We start from the raw sequence: 20,286 nt of genomic DNA, 5'->3' as shown, positions 1-20,286 counted from the left end.
ACCTGGGTGTCTCTGAATCACAAAATGTTGGTTTGCAGGTGCAGTTGGCAATTAAGGCAAATGTAATATTGTCTTTAATTGCTAGACGGATGGAGTTTAAAAACAGGGAGGTTATGCTGCAGCTGTACAGGGTGCTGGTGAGGCCACACCCAGAGTACTCTGTGCAGTTTTAGTCTCATTACTTGAAAAGGATGTACTGGCACTGGAGGGGGAGCAAAGGAGGTTCAGTAGGTTGATTCCAGAATTGAGGGGGTTGGTTTGAGAGCAGATTGAGTAGACCGGGAATGTACTCATTGGAATTTAAAAGAATGAGGGGGGAAACTTATAGAAATATAAGTTATGAAGGGAACTGATGAGCTAGAAGCAGGAAGGTTATTTCCACTGGCGGGGTAAAACTAGAACTGGGGGACATAGCCTCAAATTAAGTGGGAGCAGATTTAGGACTGAATTGAGGAAGGATTTCCTCACCCAAAGGGTTGTGAATCTGTGAAGCAGTTGAAGATATATTGTTAAATGTTTTTAAGGCAAAGAGATAGATTTTGGAACAGTAAAGGAATTAAGGGTTACAGTGAGCAGGTGCGTAAGTGGAGCTGAGTGCACGTGAAGTTCAGCCATGATCTTACTGAATGGTAGAGCAGGCTCAATGGGCCAGACGGCCCAATCTGGCTCCTATTTCTTTTGCTCTTACGTTATGGGCTTCAGATTGGTATGACAGGTCAGCACAACATCGAGGGCCGAAGGGCCTGTACTGTGATGTAATGTTCTATGTTCTATGTAACACACAGCACATACAATCAAGTTAAGACAAAGGGAACTCAGCAAGGCTAGATGACATTTGTTTTAATGCAAGGAGTCTTGCATGTAAGGCAGATGGGTTGAGTGTGCTCTTTAGATATCATTGTTATCACAGAGACAAGGTTGAGACAGGGAGTACTAGTAGCTCAATTTTCTGAGGTATGGAAACTTTGGTCAAGGTAGGTATAACTCTCGAAATTGGTTGAGGAATCAATTATTGAAATAAGGCGGGATAATATCAAAGAAGATTCCTTGATTAAGGTCATGTGGGTGGAACTTAAAAACAAAGTGAGGCATCACATTGTTGGAGGCGCACTATAGACCCTAAACAGTTGGTGAGAAATAAAAAATTATTGGGTAATAACAGAAGATTCCTGATATTAACTGGGATAGACAAAGTGTGAAAGGCTTAGAAGAGTTTAAAATGTATCCAGGTGAGCTTTTAAACCACCATGGATACCTGACAAGACATAAGACAGTGCTGTACCTAATTTTAAGGGAAAATCAAACTGAGCAAGTATTAGAAGTATAAAGGGAGAGCATTCAATAAAAATGACCATAACTCAATAAGATAGTCATGGAAAAAGATAAAAATAGAGAACAAATCAAAGTTTTGAATTTTGGGCAGCCAATTTTATTATGAGAAGGCAATTGGCCAAGGTGGAGTGGTCCAAGTGGCCAAAGGTCCTTGTAAGAAAATCCACATTGAAGGGAGTTTTTCCAAAAAGAAAAAAGTGAAAATGCAGGGCCAACTTCTTTCTGTAAGAGGGAAAGAGAACTCTGGATGTCATGATATGTACAGGATTGGTTAAGGAAGGGAACCTTATAGTAGATAACAAGGGTTAGAGCAGAGAAGGCTGAGGGGGAACCTGACCAAGGTACAAAATTATGAGGGTAAACAGTAAGAAATCTTTCCCCCCAGTAGATAACCAAGTGTGAGGTGATGCACTTTGGTATGAGTAACCAGAAGGCAAAGTAGAGAGCTAATGGTAAGATTCTTAGCAGTGTAGATGAGCAGAGAGATCTCAGTGTCCATGTACCCAGATCCCGGAAAGTTGCCACCCAGGTTGACAGGGCTGTTAAGAAGGCATACAGTGTTTTAGCTTTTATTAATAGAGGGATCGAGTTCTGGAACCAAGAGTTTATGGTGAAGCTGTACAAAACTCTGGTGCGGCCGCACTTGGAGTATTGCGTACAGTTCTGGTCACCGCATTATGAGAAGGATGTGGAAGCTTTGGAAAGGGTGCAGAGGACATTTACTAGGATGTTGCCTGGAATGGAGGGAAGGTCTTACGAGGAAAGCCTGAGGGACTTGAGGCTGTTTTCATTAGAGAGAAGAAGGTTGAGAGGTGACTTAATTGAGACATGTAAAATAATCAGAGGGTTAGATAGGGTGGATAGGGAGAGCCTTTTTCCTAGGATGGTGACGGCGAGCACGAGGGGGCATAGCTTTAAATTGAGGGGTGAAAGATATAGGACAGATGTCAGAGGTAGTTTATTTACTCAGAGTGTGGTAAGGGAATGGAAAGCTTTGCCTGCAACGGTAGTAGATTCGCCAACTGTAGGTACATTTAAGTCGTCATTGGACGAGCATATGGACATACATGGAATAGTGTAGGTTAGATGAGCTTGAGATCGGTATGACAGGTCGGCACAACATCAAGGGCCGAAGAGCCTGTACTGTGCTGTGCTGTAATGTTTAATGTTCTATTTAAGGTAAAAGCAGGAGGTTTAGAAGCAATTTAAGGAAGAATTTTTCACCCAGAGGGCACTAGGTAGCTGGCGCTCTCTGTTGGAAAGTGTGGCAGAAGCGGGACCATCTCAACGTTAGAAAAGATTAAGATCACCTCAACAGCTATAGCAAGTGCTAGAAAACGGAAACAGAGCAGATTGGTGCTAGATGACCATTGTGGACACAATGAGCTAAAGAACCTCTTTCCGTGCTATAAAATTCTCACTCTGACAAGAAACAAGGAGTTGCAAATCATACTGAAACAAATCAGCATTGGCGTTTCAGAAACTAAGTTCAATATTAGAATAAAGAACAAAGAAAATTACAGCACAGGAACAGGCCCTTTGACCCTCCAGGCCTGCGCCAATTGAGATCCTCTGTCTAAGCCTATCATCTATTTTCTAAGGGTATGTATCCCTTGGCTCCCTTCTCATCCATGTACCTGTCCAGATACGTCTTAAAAGACACTAACATGTCTGCGTCTACCACGTCTGCTGGCAACGCGTTCCAGGCACCCACCACCCTCTGCGTAAAGAACTTTCCATGCATATCTCCCTTAAACTTTCCTCCTCTCACTTTGAACTCATGACCCCTAGTAACTGAGTCCCCCACTCTGGGAAAAAGCTTCTTGCTATCCACCTTGTCTATACCCCTCATGATTGAAGTCTACACAATCAGGTCCCCCTCAATCTCAGTCTTTCTAATGAAAATAATCCTAATCTACTCAACCTTTCTTCATATAGTTAGCACCATCCATACCAGGCAACATCCTGGTGAACCTCCTCTGCACCCTCTCCAAAGCATCCACATCCTTTTGGTAATGTGGCGACCAGAACTGCACACAGTACTCCAAATGTGGCCAAATCAAAGTGATATAAAACTGCAACATGACCTGCCAACTCTTGTACTCAATACCCCGCCCAATGAAGGAAAGCATGCCATATGCCTGTTTGACCACGCTATCGACCTGCGTTGTCACCTTCAGGCAACAATGGACCTGAACACCCAGATCTCTCTGTTCATCAATTTTCCCTAAGACCTTTCCATTTACTGTATAGTTTGCCCTTGAATTTGATCTTCCAAAAGGCATCACCTCGCCTTTGCCCGGATTGAACTCCATCTGCCATTTATCTGCCCAACTCTCCAGTCTATCTATATTCTGCTGTAATCTCTGACAGTCCTCTTCACTATCTGCTACTCCACCAGTCTTAGTGCCATCTGCAAACCTGCTGATCAGACCACCTACACCTTCCTCCAGATCATTTACATATATCACAAACAACAGTGGTCCCAGCACAGATCCCTGTGGAATACCACTGGTCACAGGTCTCAATTTGAGAAACTCCCTTCTACTACTACTCTCTGTCTCCTGTTGCCTAGCCAGTTTTTTTATCTATCTAGCTAGCATAGCCTGGACCCCACGTGACTTCACTTTCTCCATCAGCCTGCCATGGGGAGCCTTATCAAACGCCTTACTGAAGTCCATGTACATGACATCTACAGCCTTTCCCTCATCAATCGACTTTGTCACGTCCTCAAAGAATTCTATTAAGTTGGTAAGACATGACGTTCCCTGCACAAAACCATGTTGCCTATCACTGATAAGCCCATTTTCTTCCAAATGGGAATAGATCCTATCCCTCAGCATCTTCTCCAGTAGTTTCCCTACCACTGACGTTGGGCTCACCGGTCAATAATCACCTGGATTATCCTTGCTACCCTTCTTAAACAAGGGGACAACATTTGCAAGTCTCCAGTCCTCTGGGACCTCACCCGTGTCTAAGGACGCTACAAAGATATCTGTTAAGGCCCCGGCTATTTCCTCTCTTGCTTCCCTCAGTAACCTGGGATAGATCCCATCCGGACCTGGGGACGTGTCCACCTTAACGTCTTTTAGGATACCTAACACTTCCTCTTTCCTTATGTGAGCTTGACCTAGAGTAAGCAAACATCTATCCCTAACCTCAACATCCGTCATGTCCCTCTCCTTGGTGAATACCGATGCGAAGTACTCATTGAGAATGTCACCCATTTTCTCTGAATCAGCGCATAACTTTCCTTCTTTGTCTAAGTGGGCCAATCTTTTCTCCAGTTACCCTCTTGCTATTTATATATGAATAAAAGGCTTTGGGATTTTCCTTAACCATGTTTGCCAGCAATATCTCATGTCCACTCTTAGCCCTCTTAATCCCTTGTTTCAGATTCGCTCTACATTCCCGATATTGTTGCAAAGCTTCGTCTGCCTTCAGTCGCCTAGATCTCATGTATACTTCCTTTTTTCTCTTGGTTAGTCTCACAATTTCACCTGTCATCCATGGTTCCCTAATCTTGCCTTTACTCTTCCTCATTTTCACAGGAACATGTCTCTCCTGCATGCTAATCAACCTCTCTTTACAAGCCTCCCACATATCAAATGTGGATTTACCTTCAAACAGTTTCTCCCAATCTACATTGCTCAGATTCTGCCGAATCTTGGTATAGTCGGCCTTCCCCCAGTTTAGTACTCTTCCTTTAGGACCACTCCTATCATTGTCCATGAGTATTGTAAAACTTATGGAATTGTGGTCGCTATTTCCAAAGTAGTCCCCTACTGTAATATCAAACACCTGGCTGGGTTCATTCCCCAGCACCAGGTACAGTATGGCCCTTTCCCGAGTTGGACTACATACATACTGCTCTAGAAAACCCTCCTGGACACACCTTACAAATTCTGCTCCGTCTTGACCCCAACACTGAGTGAATCCCAGTCAATGTTGGGAAAATTAAAATGTCCCATCACCACCACCCTGTTTCTCCTACACCTTTCCGTTATCTGTTTACATATTTGTGCCTCTATCTCACGCTCGCTGTTGGGAGGCCTGTAATACAGCCCCAACATTGTTACTGCATCCTTCCTATTTCTCATCCTAATCTAATCCCATTTGCCAGCATTTGGCTCATATTCCTCTAAACCCTTCCTGTTCATGTACCCATTCGGATGTCTTTTAAATGTTGTAATTGTATCCACCTCCACCACCACCTCTGGCGGCTCCTTCAATACATACACTACCCTCTGCGTGAAAAAGCTACCCCTCAGGCCCTATTTAAATCTTTCCCATCTTACCTTAAACCTATGCCCTCTAGTTTTGGAGGCCCCTACCCTGGGGGAAAAAAAACCTTATCAATTCACCTTATCCATGCCCCTCATGATTTTACAAACCTCTGTAAGGTCACTCCTCAGCCTCTAACACTCCAGGGAAAAATCTCCAGTCTATTCAACCTCTCCATACAGTTCAAACCCTCTAATCCCAGCAACATCTTTGTAAATCTTTTCCAAACCCTTTGAAGTTTAACAACATCATTCCTACAGCAGGGAGTCCAGAATTGAACACAGTATTTCATAGCTTTCTTAACCACCTACCCAGCTGCCTTAAGGATGTGGGGATACAACACAAAGATAGGTGGAGGGACAGGTGGTGTTCAGGAAGCAGATCGGCTGCAGAAGGACTTTGACATGATAAACGAGTGGCAAAATGGCAGATGGAATACAATATGGCATAGTGTGAGGTTGTGCATTTTGGTAGGAAGATTACAGATGTAGATCATTTTCTAAATGGGGAAAAGCTTCAGAAATCTGACGTGCAAAGGGGCTGGAGAGTCCCAAGTTCAGGATTCTCTTAAGGTTAACATACAAGTTCAGACAGCAGTTAGGATGGCAAATGCAATGTTGGCATTCATTTCAAGAGGGCTAGAATACAACAGCAGAGACCTACTGCTGCGGCTGTAGAAGGCTCTGGTCAGGCCACATTTAGAATACTGTGATCAGTTTTGGACCATATAGTGAAGGAAGGATGTGCTGTAATTTGGAGGGTGCCTAAAATAATTTTGCAAGAATGATCCTGGGAGTGAAGGGCTCATCATATGAGGAGGGGTTGAGAACTCTGATGGATTTTCAAAGGATGAGAGAGGATCTGATTGAAACTTACAGGATTCTGACAGGCCTGGACAGAGTGGAATTGGAGAAGACGTTTCCACTGGTAGGAGAGACCAGGACTGAGGGCACAGCCTCAGAGAAAAGAATTGACACTTTAGAACCGAGATGATTCAGCCAGAGGGTGGTTAATCTGTGGAACTCATTGCTGCAGAGGGCCTTGGATGCCAAGCCATTGAGTGGATTTAAGACAGATAGATAGGTTCATGTGAGAGCAAATTACTGCAGGCGCTGGATATAGCAGGTCCGGCAGAATCCATGGAGAGACAGCAAGCTAACATTTCAAACCTAGTTGAATCTTCATCAGAGCCTATATATAGGTTCATGTTTAGCAAGGGGGATCAAGGATCACCGTCAGAAGGTAGGAGAAAGGTTTTGCAAAACCTATCAGCCAACTTTGAATGGCGGAGCAGACTGGACTCAAAACGCTAACTCTGCTTTCTTTACACAGATACAGCCAGACATGCTGCATTTCTCCAGCAATGTGTGTTTTGGTCCTGCAAACACACCAGGTTAAGGCTAAATGACAAATGCTACAAATTCTTCTTAGTGCAAGGTTAAGAAAAGGTTTGAATTTCATTAGTTATTTTTGACAGTCAATCTCTCTGCTTATACATTATTTTATACCATATTCTTGGCTTTGGCTGATTTCCCTGGCTTCTGAAGTGAAGCCAGTGTCTGAGAGTTTGTCCTTGCCCTGTGAACAAGAGGACAGCACAATCTTCAGGAAAGTACCTGCTGTTCTGTCACATCCAGAAGCTACAGGACAAAAAATGATTAATAGGTTTTATGTGATATAAAGCTAGATGGAATATAGTTTGGAATATGTTATTCACTCCTGGCAGAGGTCAGACGCAAGACTTTCTGCAAGAGCTCAACTAATGTCATTTTATGAGTTTAAAATGTAGCAGCTTTGGAGCATTAGTCTTTATTTCATACGGCTGAAATACAAAGGTTGAAAGTTATGTTATGTAAAGCTCTAGTTAAGCCCCATTTAGATGATTGCATTCTTCATGGGCACTGCATCTCATGAAGCAAACTGACTTCAGAGTCAAGGCTTGTATGGAAGATTAATGGGTGATCGCATGGGAATTTAAATTGAAGAAAAAGCTGTTGGAGGCAATCTAATTTGCTTTGATAGCAAGTCCCGAACAAGATGACAGACATTAACTTTAGAGTAAGGCCTTGATGGAAATATCAGAACACATTTCTTCATACAAAGTGATTTAAAACCTGGAACTTTACAGACCACCTGACAGAAAGCATGCTCAACTTCAGTTGAGCAATCAGCAGGTTCATTCGGAAGAAGCTTCTAATTAAGAATTCAGTTTTTAAAAACTGAGCTTAATTGTGATATGACATCGTGTGCGCACACCTAGGACAAAGGTAAACTTTATCTCCTCCTTCCTCTGACCTGCCTGCAGCCTTTTGACATGGTGACATCATCCTGCAGGCCCTCGCCATTCTCCTCCAGTTGGGTGACACTGCTCTCACCTGGTCCATTCTCATTTATCTAATTAAAGCTGAAGAATCATCAGCAATGGCCTTATTTCTGCTCCTGTATCATTACCTCTGGTATCATCCAAAGATCTACCTTTGGGCTTTTCTGAATTTCTCATATACATGCAGCCCCTTAGCAATATTGGTGATTAGATGTTCACTAATAGCAGATGCTTGAATTGCCTATAAATGTGACTAACACTATTTCATACCAAAGCGATACCCAAACTTTGTAAGCACTCAAATGTGTAATTTTATTTGAATACTGCAGAGTATAAATTGTTTCTTTACAATAAAGAACACAACCCTATATTCGCACACACTCACTCCTTTCCTGTGGGTCCTTTATTATTCACCATCATCACCCTTACTCTTCCGTCAAATCCCTCTTCCTACTTTCCAGCTCCTGTTTCTTCACTGGCAACTGAACATTTTGTACCACACAATTGCAAAATTTTACCTTCTGTTATTTCCAAGCAGTTATGTGTCGACAGGAAGCTGGGCTTCAATGTCCACTCGACAAATGGGACACTTCTTACTGGTGGCCAACCATTGGTCCACACAAATCTGGTGGAAGAGGTGCATGCATGGAAGGCGCCTGCAACGAAGAGTTAACAGTGTTATGGATGGCCTGGAATCTCGGTCATCACCGACTGTGATGCTACTGACACAATTCGCAATTTTAATTCTCCAGAGATAAACGGGGAGATTTTGATTGTAAAATTTGGGAAATTCTTCAAGCACAAATTCATTTCAGGGGAGAATTCTACATCTCAAACAGCAAGCTTCAGTCTGACTTGTATTGAGTTTGAGACCAAAACAAAAATGCTTGGAAGGATAAACAGAAGAGTTGAGTGTTAATGGAACACAGGCCGGTCTAACACTGGGAAATCCAAACAGAATATTCTAAAATGGGAAGAAATGACATCAGAAGAGTGATGAAGTCCACGAAACTACATAAAAGTGATGCATGAAACTGACCTAGTGCTAGTATCGTAAGACAGCAGACAAGGTGGAGGGGAAGTGTGGAAAAAAATAGAATCAGTAAAAATTCACAAGCATTAAGAGAAATGCCAAACCTACAAAGCAGAGAAATGATCTGGTTAAAAATAAGCAGAATGGATCAAGAAGGGGCAGTAGAGTATCTCAGTTAACAGGAGGTCAGGGAGAAATTAAAGCTAATGGCACTGTACAGCAAATTGTGCTAAGACTGTGCCAGATGATAAATAAATTAATAACACAGACATCAGCTTGATCTAACAGCTATCACATGGTTGCAGAAACAAGATAGCAAAGGCAGGCTGGGAAAACAGATTAAAAGATAGGACAATTGACCAGGATACTAGCACTAGGGCAAACTTCCATGAATCATCGATGGAGTTTAAAAACAAGGAGGCTATACTGCAGCTGCATAGTGTCATGGTGAGGCCACACCTGGAGTACCTGTGTGCAGTTTTGGTTTCTTTACTTAAGAGATGAGATATACTAGCACTGGAGGGGGTGCAGAGGAGAGTCACTCAGTTGATTCCAGAGTTGAGGGGGTTGGATTACGAGGAGAGACCGAGTAGACAGGGATTATACTCACTGGAATTCAGAAGAATAAGGGGAGATCTTACAGAACCAAAAAGATTTTGAAGGGAATAGATGAGGTGGAGGCAGGGAGGCTGTTTCTGCTAGCAGGTGAAACTAAGACTAGAGGGCATCGCTTCAAAATAAAGGGAAAACAGATGTAGGACTGAGGTCAGGAGGAACTTCTTCTCCCAAAGGGTTGTGAATCTGTGGAATTCCCTGCCCAGTGAAGTGGTTGAAGCTACCTCGCTGATTGTTTTTAAGGTAAGGCTAGATAAATTTTTGAACAGTAAAGGAATTAAGGGTTATGGTGAGTGGGCAAGTGGAGCTGAGTCTCAAAAAGATCAGCCATGATCTTATTAAATGGCGGGGCAGGCTTGAAGGGCCAGATGGCCTACTCCTGCTTCTAGTTCTTATGTTCAATGACAGCAGTGGATAACATCAGCAAGAAGCACAATAATAACTCAGCAAGCTCCTGCAACTGTACCTTCCAAACATGAACCTCTAGTATCTAGAGGGACAAGGAAGCAGATACATGGAAACATGCCACCTACAAGCTCATCTCCAAGCCACTCACCATCCTGACTTGGAACTATATTGCTGCTCCTTCACTGTCACTGGATCAAAATGCAAGTTTATTGATAATACAAAAGTAGCTAGGACCCATACAAAGTCAGGTTGCAAAAGGATAGAAATAGGTTAAATGAATCAGGAAGAATATGGCAGATATATAGAAAATTTGATTAAGCATTAAGTTATTTGCTTTGGAAGGGAAATCATAAAGCAGTTTTTTTTTTAAACAAAATAGCGAGAGAATGGGAAATACTAGTATTCAGATTGCACAAGGAAACATCCGAGTCAAAAAAGTTACCAAGTCAATACTCAGCAAGCAATTAAGAAAGCAAATGGCTCCTAATACAAAAGGGATCAGAGTATAAAAGCATTGTAAAAAGGCTAATGGTGAGACCACATCTGGGCTATGTATACAGTTATGGTTTCCTCACCCCCAGAGAGTGAGTGCCACAATGGCTCACTCAATTTGCACGTATGAGGGGACTCTCCTACAAGGACAGATTGAGTAGTCCAGGCCTTTATTCTCAGGAGCTTAGAAGACTGAGAGACAACGTCATTCAAATTCTTAAGGGGTTCATTGTTAGATCCTGGGTGGATGTAGTGATAACCTGGGCTTCTGCTGAGGTTTCTCACCTGACATCTTCCCCTTCCTCTAAAGGTGACAGACATATTGTGCATTTCTCTTCCACCTCTGCTGCCTCCTTCCCTTCTTCACAGGTCTCCAGCGTCCTCTGCAATGTCAAATTTGTTGAGTGAAATGTACAGGCTAAAGCAATATTAATCCCAACACTGCTAAATATGGAAAAGCTTTATGACTATATTTTGAGATAGGCAATTTGAAAAGAGACTGTAGTTGCACAGTTCCAACTCACCAGCTTCAAATTAATGTTTCTTAAAGCCCTAGAGATGCACTGAGAAGATGATTGCTATGTGCAAAGGCTAGCTACAACAAAAAAACTCACCTTTTCATATTTGTGCAGGAAGGTGTATCTCTCAATGGTGCTTTGTGATGCTCCATGGTTTAAATCGCTGAACTGATCCTCCAGGTGCAGCAGGTCCTCACAATGAAAGAGGAAATAATGTCACAAAACAACTCAAAGCTGCAGCATCCAGACAGTCAGTCTATTTGGACATTATATATAGCTACTCAGCCCTTTGAATCTCATTGTTGAAGTTAATACAATGGTGAAACAAGGCAACAAGAACTATTGATTTGGCATTTATTCCTTGGAATTAGGTGCAGATACTGCCTAATTAATTCACATACTACCTAAGGCTCACTGGGTGTCACACACTCAGCTGATTCAGAAAGACTGGAATTCCGAGAAATAAGCCTGTTGTCCAAGTTTACACAGCAGAGCAGTTCTGAGCAAGTACTGGACTGTCAGAAGAGATAATACATTAGGCCGAAACAGTCTTCTCAGCTAAAGGATCTCAGAATCTATTCAAGGAGGTGAGGAATAAAAATAAAGTTTTGGCCTTTATTGGTTTTCAATTAGAACAGATTATCTGGTTATTTATCCCACAGCTGTTTTTCATTAAAATTTAAAACAGTTATGCAGCACATTAGATGACCCGCCGTGAACACATCTGTGGGATCTTGCTGTGCATAAATCGCCTGCCGTACGGCTTTTGTTACCACACTCACTACATGTAAGACGACTCCGTTGGGACATACTGAGATTGTAAATGGCATTAAGTAAACGTAAATTCTCTCTTTATCCCCACCTTTTTGTTTACTCTGCCTGAGTCCAATAAACCTATGAGCATCAACCACAAAGTTGCAGAATTGGGATCAATGAAAAAACATTCCAAGTATGAAACAGTATAAAGATGTGCAGCACATACTTATAACTGTGAAGAGAGTGTAGCGACGGCAGCACACCCAAGCTGGACACAATAATTCATCAGTTCTTTGTTGCTTATACCACTTGATCTACATCAGTTTTGTTTTGTCTTGAAGTATGTAAGGATGTTGGTGCTGCTGGGGTATGACTGTGAGACTTCCCAGAATCTAAGGATACTGGAAAGAAATTTTATCACTGCATTTTTTCTTAATTCATTCATGGAATGTGGGCATCCATAATTGTTTGGTTAAAATCCTGAAAGAGTTATTTGATCCTGAGCAAGTTTGAGCCGAGTCATACAAATGTTCCAGGAAGAAGCTATCACATTCTGATGACTTGGAGTTGAAGAGGAATACAGAAGGGAATTCTTTCCAGTGAGAGTCCCATAAAGGGGTACTTTTTTGAATTAATTGGATTATATTTTTACCATGTATTTTGAAATATTTGAGCGTCATATGTAAATAGTTTATTTTAACTTAATTTGTTTTGCACAATAAACTAGTATGTCTTACTGTTAAAACTAAATCTCTAACATTGCACGTGTTTGATCCAGTGAGAAAGCACCTTGTTCAGACCGGCAAAACAAAACTAAAGTATGATTTATCAAACTTGATTTCTGTCTGGGATCTGAGTTGTCCAGTAATATTATCAACTGGGATGATAACAATAGCCACTTCCTTTAATATCCTGGGATTATCGGGTCCAGGGGAATTATCGACCTTTAGCCCCATTAGTTTCTCTCATACTTTTTCTCAAGTGATAGTTATTGTATTTATTTCAGCTCCTCTTCTGCCCTTGGTTGTTTAGTACCTTAAGAATGCTATTAATGTCTGCTAATATGAAGTCTAAAGCAAAATATTTATTCAACTCCTTTGCCATTTCCTCATTCCCCAGCATTATTCCTCCACATCCATCTCCAACCACTTTATTTCAGTCCAAAACAAAATGGCAGCAGAGGAAACAACATTCCTTTACTGGCACTAAATAATTCCAAAGCTTGTACAGCTGTAAAGTTCATGGGCACAGACACAGCAAGTGCGGTAGATCATCCACTAGTGTTAACACCTCCATCTAACTCAACTTGTCAAACCACTGGAAACAAAAGCCAAGAGTGGGATCAGCCATGTCCATCCTCACTGTAATGAACTCTTCCTTGCCAACACTGTCACACGCGTCTGCTGGATTCCAACATGCACATCTTTCATATTCACTCATAAACATTCGCAGATAAGACACAGGAAAAGAAACGGGAATTCTTCTTAGCTCTTTGGAACATACAAATTTGCCTGTATAAAATAAACACTTTCCAAATCCAGACCTTCTCGGGATGGCTGGGAATGACTGCAATGCAATATTGCAACGCAGAATTTAAAGCAAAACTCACCTCACAGGGGACAGCCAGTTAACAGAGCTATCCACAAACCAAATTCCACAGAATCATTACAGTGTGGAAGTAGGCCATTCAGCCCATTGAGTGCACAGTAAACCTCCGAACAGCATTCCATCCAGACCAACCCCTTACCCTATCCCTGCATTTTCCACTCTATCCACCTAACCTGCACACTTTTGGACTGTGGGAGGAAACCGGAGCACCTGGGGGAAACCCATACAGACAGTTACCAGAGGCTGGAATTGAACCTGGGTCCCTAGTGCTTTGAGACAACAGTGCTAACCACTGAGTCACTGTGCTGCCTCCTTATACATTCTTCTGGTTTGATAAGCCAAAGAGAGACAGGTGAAAATCAGACGTTAGTGTTGCTATCAAATCTGTTATTGGAACGTTTGAACACTCGCCCTGGGGATGTAAATAATCTCGTGACTCTACACCTATCTCTTAAGAACATTATGTAATAATTAGTGCTTATGCTCCAACCATGACTAGCCTGAGGATAGTGAGGACAAATTCTATGAGAACTATTGTAAACACACCACAGGACAAGCTCATTATGATGGGGGACTTCACTACAAAGGTAGGAGTGAACTATCAAGCCCATGTATGGAATGATGTCCAGGGGTCAGAGTGTAGGGAAATACGGCAGTAATGCAGACTTCTTTTGAGAATTCATAATCACCGGATTGCATCAATCAGCAGTAGCATCTTTAGACAGAGACAAAGCTACAAAGCACATAGATACACCCAGGAACTCAACTTTGGCATCAGATTGATTATTCATCACCCCAGAGCAACATAAAAGATATCTGATCACTAGATTGACGAGAGTGGAGTGCTCGCAAGGCCACAGGCCACTGTACTCCAAGATGATATTTGTTATTTCATCAAAAAGGCAACTATGAACTACGTACCAACAGTCCCCCACCCCAGACCCCACCCGCATAAAGAAGATGATGTGTGGAAACTGGCATCTGCTGAGAGCTGCAAACAACTGAGGCTCAGACTTGAGAAAAAGCCAATCTCCAAAGAAAAGTCAAGTATTAATGATGAAAAGCCATTGGTCAACCTTCAAATCAACAGCTCTGGAACTGGCTGGTAGTGATATGGGAACACACAAAAAAAAATGACCAAGATCGGTTGAACGAAAATGATGATCATATTAAGGAACCGCTACAGGATGAAAAATGCTGCATGGTTGGGAAACAGACAAATCTGCTGCTGAGTGATCACTCAATGAATACATGAATAGGAAGGGAATAGAGGGAAATGGATCCGGTTAGTGAAGATAGTTTTAATATTGAAGCGCAAAATGTGTTGGCGCAGGAATAGAGGACTGAAGGGCCTGCTCCTATGCAGTATTGTTCTTTATTCGAGATCAGCCATGATCTTACTGAATGGCAGAGCAGGCACGAAGGGATTAATGGCCTGCTCTTGTTCCTTATTTGAATGCAATAAAAGGTACTAATATACATCCAATAAAGATACTAATTTAACCAGAATTGCTTTACAGCACTATAATAGTAAGGTCTTTACCTGGTAGCCCCTGTGCATTGTGACATGGCTTTGCATTCCCCGCAGACCATGATGAGGAAACACTTGCAGGTGTGGGTGCATGAAGATATCAGGCATTACCTAGCATAAAGACAGAAGAAGAAAGGTCACTGTAAATTTCTTAAAGCTTTACAGAAGCATAGGTAACACACAAAACATTCAGCTCAAATATTAGTAAGCATTCAGCTCAAGTACGGTATGCAGCTTCAGAACTAACTATTGGAACTTGGAGGAATATCAATCATTAGAATATTGTCTTGCATAACAAACATAGATACAAAAGACCAGAACTAGATAGCGAGTTTTGAGAAGATTTGTAGCTCAGGTTGAGGTTCTGGATGTGAGTTTGCTCGCTGAGCTGGAAGGTTAGTTTTCAGACGTTTCGTCACCATTCTAGGTAACATCATCAGTGAGCCTCCGACGAAGCGCTGGTGTTATGTCCCGCTTTCTATTTATCTGGTTAGGTTTCCTTGGGTTGGTGATGTCATTTCCTGTTCTTTTTCTCAGGGGATGGTAGATTGGCTCCAAGTCAATGTGTTTGTTGATGGAGTTCCGGTTGGAATGCCATGCTTCCAGGAATTCTCGTGCATGTCTCTGTTTGGCTTGCCCTAGGATGGATGTGTTGTCCCAATCAAAGTGGTGTCCTTCCTCATCTGTATGTAAGGATACGAGTGACAGTGGGTCATGTCGTTTTGTGGCTAGTTGATGTTCATGTATCCTGGTGGCTAGCTTCCTGCCAGTTTGTCCAATGTAGTGTTTGTCACAGTTCTTGCAAGGTATTTTGTAGATGACGTTTGTTTTATTTGTTGTCTGTATAGGGTCTTAAGTTCATTAGCTGCTGTTTTAGTGTGTTGGTGGGTTTGTGGGCTACCCTGATGCCAAGGGGTCTGAGTAGTCTGGCAGTCATTTCGGAAATGTCTTCGATATAGGGGAGAGTGGTTATGGTTTCTGAGCCCTTTTTGTCTGTTTGTTTGGGTTTATTGTTGTTGTTGCAGCAATAAACCCAAACAAACAGACAAAACGGGCTCAGAAACCATAACCACTCTCCCCTATATCGAAGACATTTCCGAAATGACTGCCAGACTACTCGGACCTCTTGGCATCAGGGTAGCCCACAAACCCACCAACACACTAAAACAGCAGCTAATGAACTTAAAAGACCCTATACAGACAACAAATAAAACAAACGTCATCTACAAAATACCTTGCAAGAACTGTGACAAACACTACATTGGACAAACAGGCAGAAAGCTAGCCACCAGGATACATGAACATCAACTAGCCACAAAAAGACATGACCCACTATCACTCGTATCCTTACATACAGATAAGGAAGGACACCACTTTGATTGGGACAACACATCCATTCTAGGACAAGCCAAACAGAGACATGCACGAGAATTCCTAGAAGCATGGCATTCCAACCGGAACTCCATCAACAAACAGATTGACTTGGAGCCAATCTCCCATCCTCTGAGAAAAAGAACAGGAAATGACATCACCAACCCAAGGAAACCTAACCACATGAATAGAAAGCGGGACATAACACCAGCGCTTCGTCGGAGGCTCACTGATGATGTTACCTAGAATGGTAACGAAACGTCTGAAAACTAACCTTCCAGCTCAGCAAGCAAACTCACATCCAGAACCAGAACTAGATTTTCTTCCCTCATTTCAACAATGCAGATTAAGGTGTGATAATAAAGAGTAAATTAACGAAAAGATGTAGATCAGAAACAATTTTTTTTTAAAAATCGGTTTAAAAGTAAAGAACAAGTGTCAATGGATATAAAATTAATTGCATTTTAAAGCTAGAGACAGGAAAACAAAATCAAACATAAATAACAGCAGTAAAATGTTGGAATTCCTCAGTAGGTCTGGCTGGATCTATGAAGAGGGAAACAAAATTAACATCATCAGCCAGAAATGGTAACTGTAACCTAATTAATGTCTATGATTTAAACCCAATCTTCTTCAATTCTAGCCCCCTCCCATATAAAGACATACAGGCACAGTTAAAGAAATAAATTAAAGAAAACAAAGGAAATGTAACTGGCCAGTTCATTTAAGCAATTTTCTTTATGTGTAGTAACCACAGGCACATTTGCTTGTATCTTGCTTGATTTCTGAAGACACTGTGCAATGCGAACACCTTCCAGTAGGCTCTGAGGAATGAGATAATAGGAACTGCAGGAGATGCTGGAGAATCCGAAATAACAAGGTGTGGAGCTGGATGAACACAGCTGGCCAAGCAGCATCTCAGGAGCAGGAAGGCTGATGTCTAGGTTTAATTACTGGGTTTAATTTTGTGTAAAAGTGAATTCTCCAAAGTAAAAGTGAAAATAAAAGTTATTTTGGATATTTCCATGTCCAGGATGATATGTGAAATCTTGCAATTCGTTGACATGAGTAGCCTTCATCTTCAGTTTGTTCCAAACTTCAGCATTGTGGGTTTCTCTGGCAAGTGTGTTTAATTAAAGCAAAAAATTTGAATGGATACAAGCAAGTCAGAGTTTAACAAAATGAAAGCTGTGCTGTTAACTTTAGCAGCACTAAATTACAAGAATCCATTTAAACTGGCTGTCAACTCTACTGGCATTGGTGTGGGTGTTTTTTTTAACTACAAGTTGGCAAAATCAGAATTGAATGGCCTGTCATCTTTTTTTGAAAACAAAACTGAATATGTGTCTACAGAAGTATTCAACGATGGAGAAACAGACATTGAGAATTGCTTTGGCTCTACATCAGTTCAAAACCTATGTCATGAACTATGTCGGAGAAAATTTCCTTTAGATGAATCAAAATCCTTTGGTTGTTTTGGGAAATTTCAGGTGAAGCATCTGCAATTCTTTTGGTGGGATTTAATAGGAACACGATAATGAGAATAGGTCATTCAGACCGTCACAAGCCTGTTATGCCATTCAATGACATCACGGCCTGTGTCTGCCTTTGGTTCATATAGCTTTAATAACTTTGCTTAACAAAAAAGTATCTATCGCAGATTTAAAATTAACAATTGATCGCGCATCCACTGCCATTTGATGAAGAGAGTTCCAAGAATCTACCAATCTGTGTGTGTAGAAGTGTTTCCTAATATCTCTCCGGAACACACTGGCCCTAATTCTCAAACTGTGTCCTAGTTCTAAAATCTCCAAGCAGTTTGTTTTTAATCAATCCTGTTTTTTCCTGTTAATATGCCAGCCATTCAATTTAAAAATCTTTTGTACCACTGGGCATGTCCTGGCTGACTCTTTAAAAAGAGCACCTATTCAGGGAGCTGCATGCCGAGATGGAAAAAGACTTACAAAATTACAGTTTTCATGAAATTTATTGCATTTTTATGTCAAGATTATTATTACTGTTCGTATATTACATACATAACTGCAAAGATTTGTGTGATGGGAAATGAAAGCATTTCTTAAGGATCCATTTTCATTTTTGGCAGTGGGACTACAGGTGTGATGCAAGATGTATTTATACATATGAATAAAACATATTAATATAATTTGAGTTTTAATTTTAAGAGAGTGGAATATGGGGTTGGTTACTTTTCTGAAGGCTTTAAAACAAAAACTACGTTGGATAGTCCTACCAGAATAGTGACCTACTTCAGTATGTGGCAGAGAGCAGGGATTCCCTGGAGGGTTTATGGAAGATTGCTAATATTTGCTAGTTTTGTGACAAGGAACATAAACATTGAAGGCCACGAGTTTGCTTTTGGATCAAAATAGATTAGATTAGATTAGATTCCCTACAGTATGGAAACAGGCCCTTCGGCCCAACAAGTCTGCACCGCCCTTTTGGAGCATCCCACTCAGACCCATCCCCCTATGACCCACACACCCCGAACACTACGGGCAATTTAGCATGGCCGATCCACCTAGACTGCACACCTTTGGACTGTGGGAGGAAACTGGAGCACCTGGAGGAAACCCAAACAAACACAGGGAGAACAAGCAAACTCCACACAGGCAGTTGCCCGAAGCTGGAATCGAACCTGGGTCCCTGGCGTTGGGAGGCTGCTGTGCTAGCCACCGAGCTACCATGCCGATAGGATCAATATCAGCTTTAAAAACCCAGAAACTGAAACATTTAAAGTCAGTTCAGACGAGTTCTGACTGAGGGCCAGAAGCAAATATAGTTTGTCCTAGAAAAGGTGGATAGAATAGTTCAGGGAAAGCACAGCTACCAGAATATAAATGTTTAGTTTGTATTACACTTAGATCAGAAGTCTTTAGTTATAAATTTGAAGATTGCACAGAGCTAAGAAATTTTGAGCTCTCAGTTTTATTAAAATTGACAATTTTACACTTCACAACAAGAACTAGGGAGACCCAGTTACATCAAACTTAAATATGGATATGGCGGGATAATTTCTCTGTAAAATCGTGGTGTTGGGGAAATAGTTCAAATTGGCATTTTGCAGATTGTTTTAAGAATTTTATTTCTTCTAACTGTTTGACATCTTGATAATTTGATTTTTTTTAATGAGTTATGTATCAATAATCTCTCTTTTGTTGTTAAAGAGATTCTGTGGGCTCATGTAATTATGTTTCAGTGAAAGACCACTTTAATGAAAAATAAAAAGTATAATCTATCTAGCTGGATTTCATTCTGAGATCTGACTTATTCAGTAATACTATTAGCTGGGATCATAAAACATGATTTAATCCGATCAAATTATTAGCTCGTTTGGAGGCAAAATGATGAAATGAGGTGGTTGCGCCAAAGCGATTATTCCTGCGTTATAACTTCCATGTATTTTGTACATTAATTTGTTCAATTTGGTAGACAGCCAATGCCACTGGCTCTCTGAACATGGAATCTTAGTAGCCTTTGCATCAAGCTCTCCAATACACCCACCAATAATTGTATACTCTTTCAACTTATGATACGGAAGTGCTGGTGTTGGACTGGACTGGACTGGACAAAGTCGGAAGTCACATGACACCAGATTATAGTCACAACTTGTTGGACCATAACCTGGTGTTGTGTGACTTCTGACTTTCAATTTGATAATGTTTTAAAGTTGTTTCTTGCTCAGAATTACCAGAGTGTACAGTATCTCTTCTATAGTTGGTGACAGCCATCAAAACAACATTTACTAAAATATACAACAATATTTCAAAGTCTGAATAGGAATTAGCATAGTTCTATGATGTATATCGGATTTTACTCAAAGTCATTAAGGCTCAAGTCTTTGCACTTTCATCTAACTCTATCAACAAAATAGCTATTCCCTTATCCCTCATATTTCTCCCTAATTTCTCCAAAAAGGCATCAAAATGACTGATTACAAACTTCACCTGTGGCACAGAATTCCAAATTCTCACCACAGTCTGGGCAAAGGACTTTT

General features: G+C 41.3%; 1 protein-coding gene across 3 annotated transcripts in view; it reads right to left on the bottom strand.

Annotated features, from left to right (window-relative positions):
* LOC125465679 (E3 ubiquitin-protein ligase arkadia-A-like) overlaps window positions 1–20,286 on the bottom strand; it is a 71,021-nt gene that overhangs the window by 5,610 nt on the left and 45,125 nt on the right. For all 3 annotated transcript variants that reach the window (XM_059638469.1, XM_059638468.1, XM_059638470.1), the window contains exons 11-14: window positions 14,913–15,011; window positions 11,102–11,197; window positions 10,773–10,870; window positions 8,458–8,595 (exon numbers count right to left, since the gene is read on the bottom strand). In XM_059638469.1, coding sequence (XP_059494452.1) covers window positions 8,478–8,595; window positions 10,773–10,870; window positions 11,102–11,197; window positions 14,913–15,011 — 411 coding nt within the window. In that variant the 3' untranslated portion in view covers window positions 8,458–8,477. The remainder of the gene's footprint in view (window positions 1–8,457; window positions 8,596–10,772; window positions 10,871–11,101; window positions 11,198–14,912; window positions 15,012–20,286) is intronic.

This window comes from Stegostoma tigrinum, chromosome 30 (genome assembly GCF_030684315.1).
Source record: "Stegostoma tigrinum isolate sSteTig4 chromosome 30, sSteTig4.hap1, whole genome shotgun sequence".
NCBI classification, from domain to species: Eukaryota; Metazoa; Chordata; class Chondrichthyes; order Orectolobiformes; family Stegostomatidae; genus Stegostoma; species Stegostoma tigrinum.
This window is presented reverse-complemented; position numbering and strand designations above follow the sequence as displayed.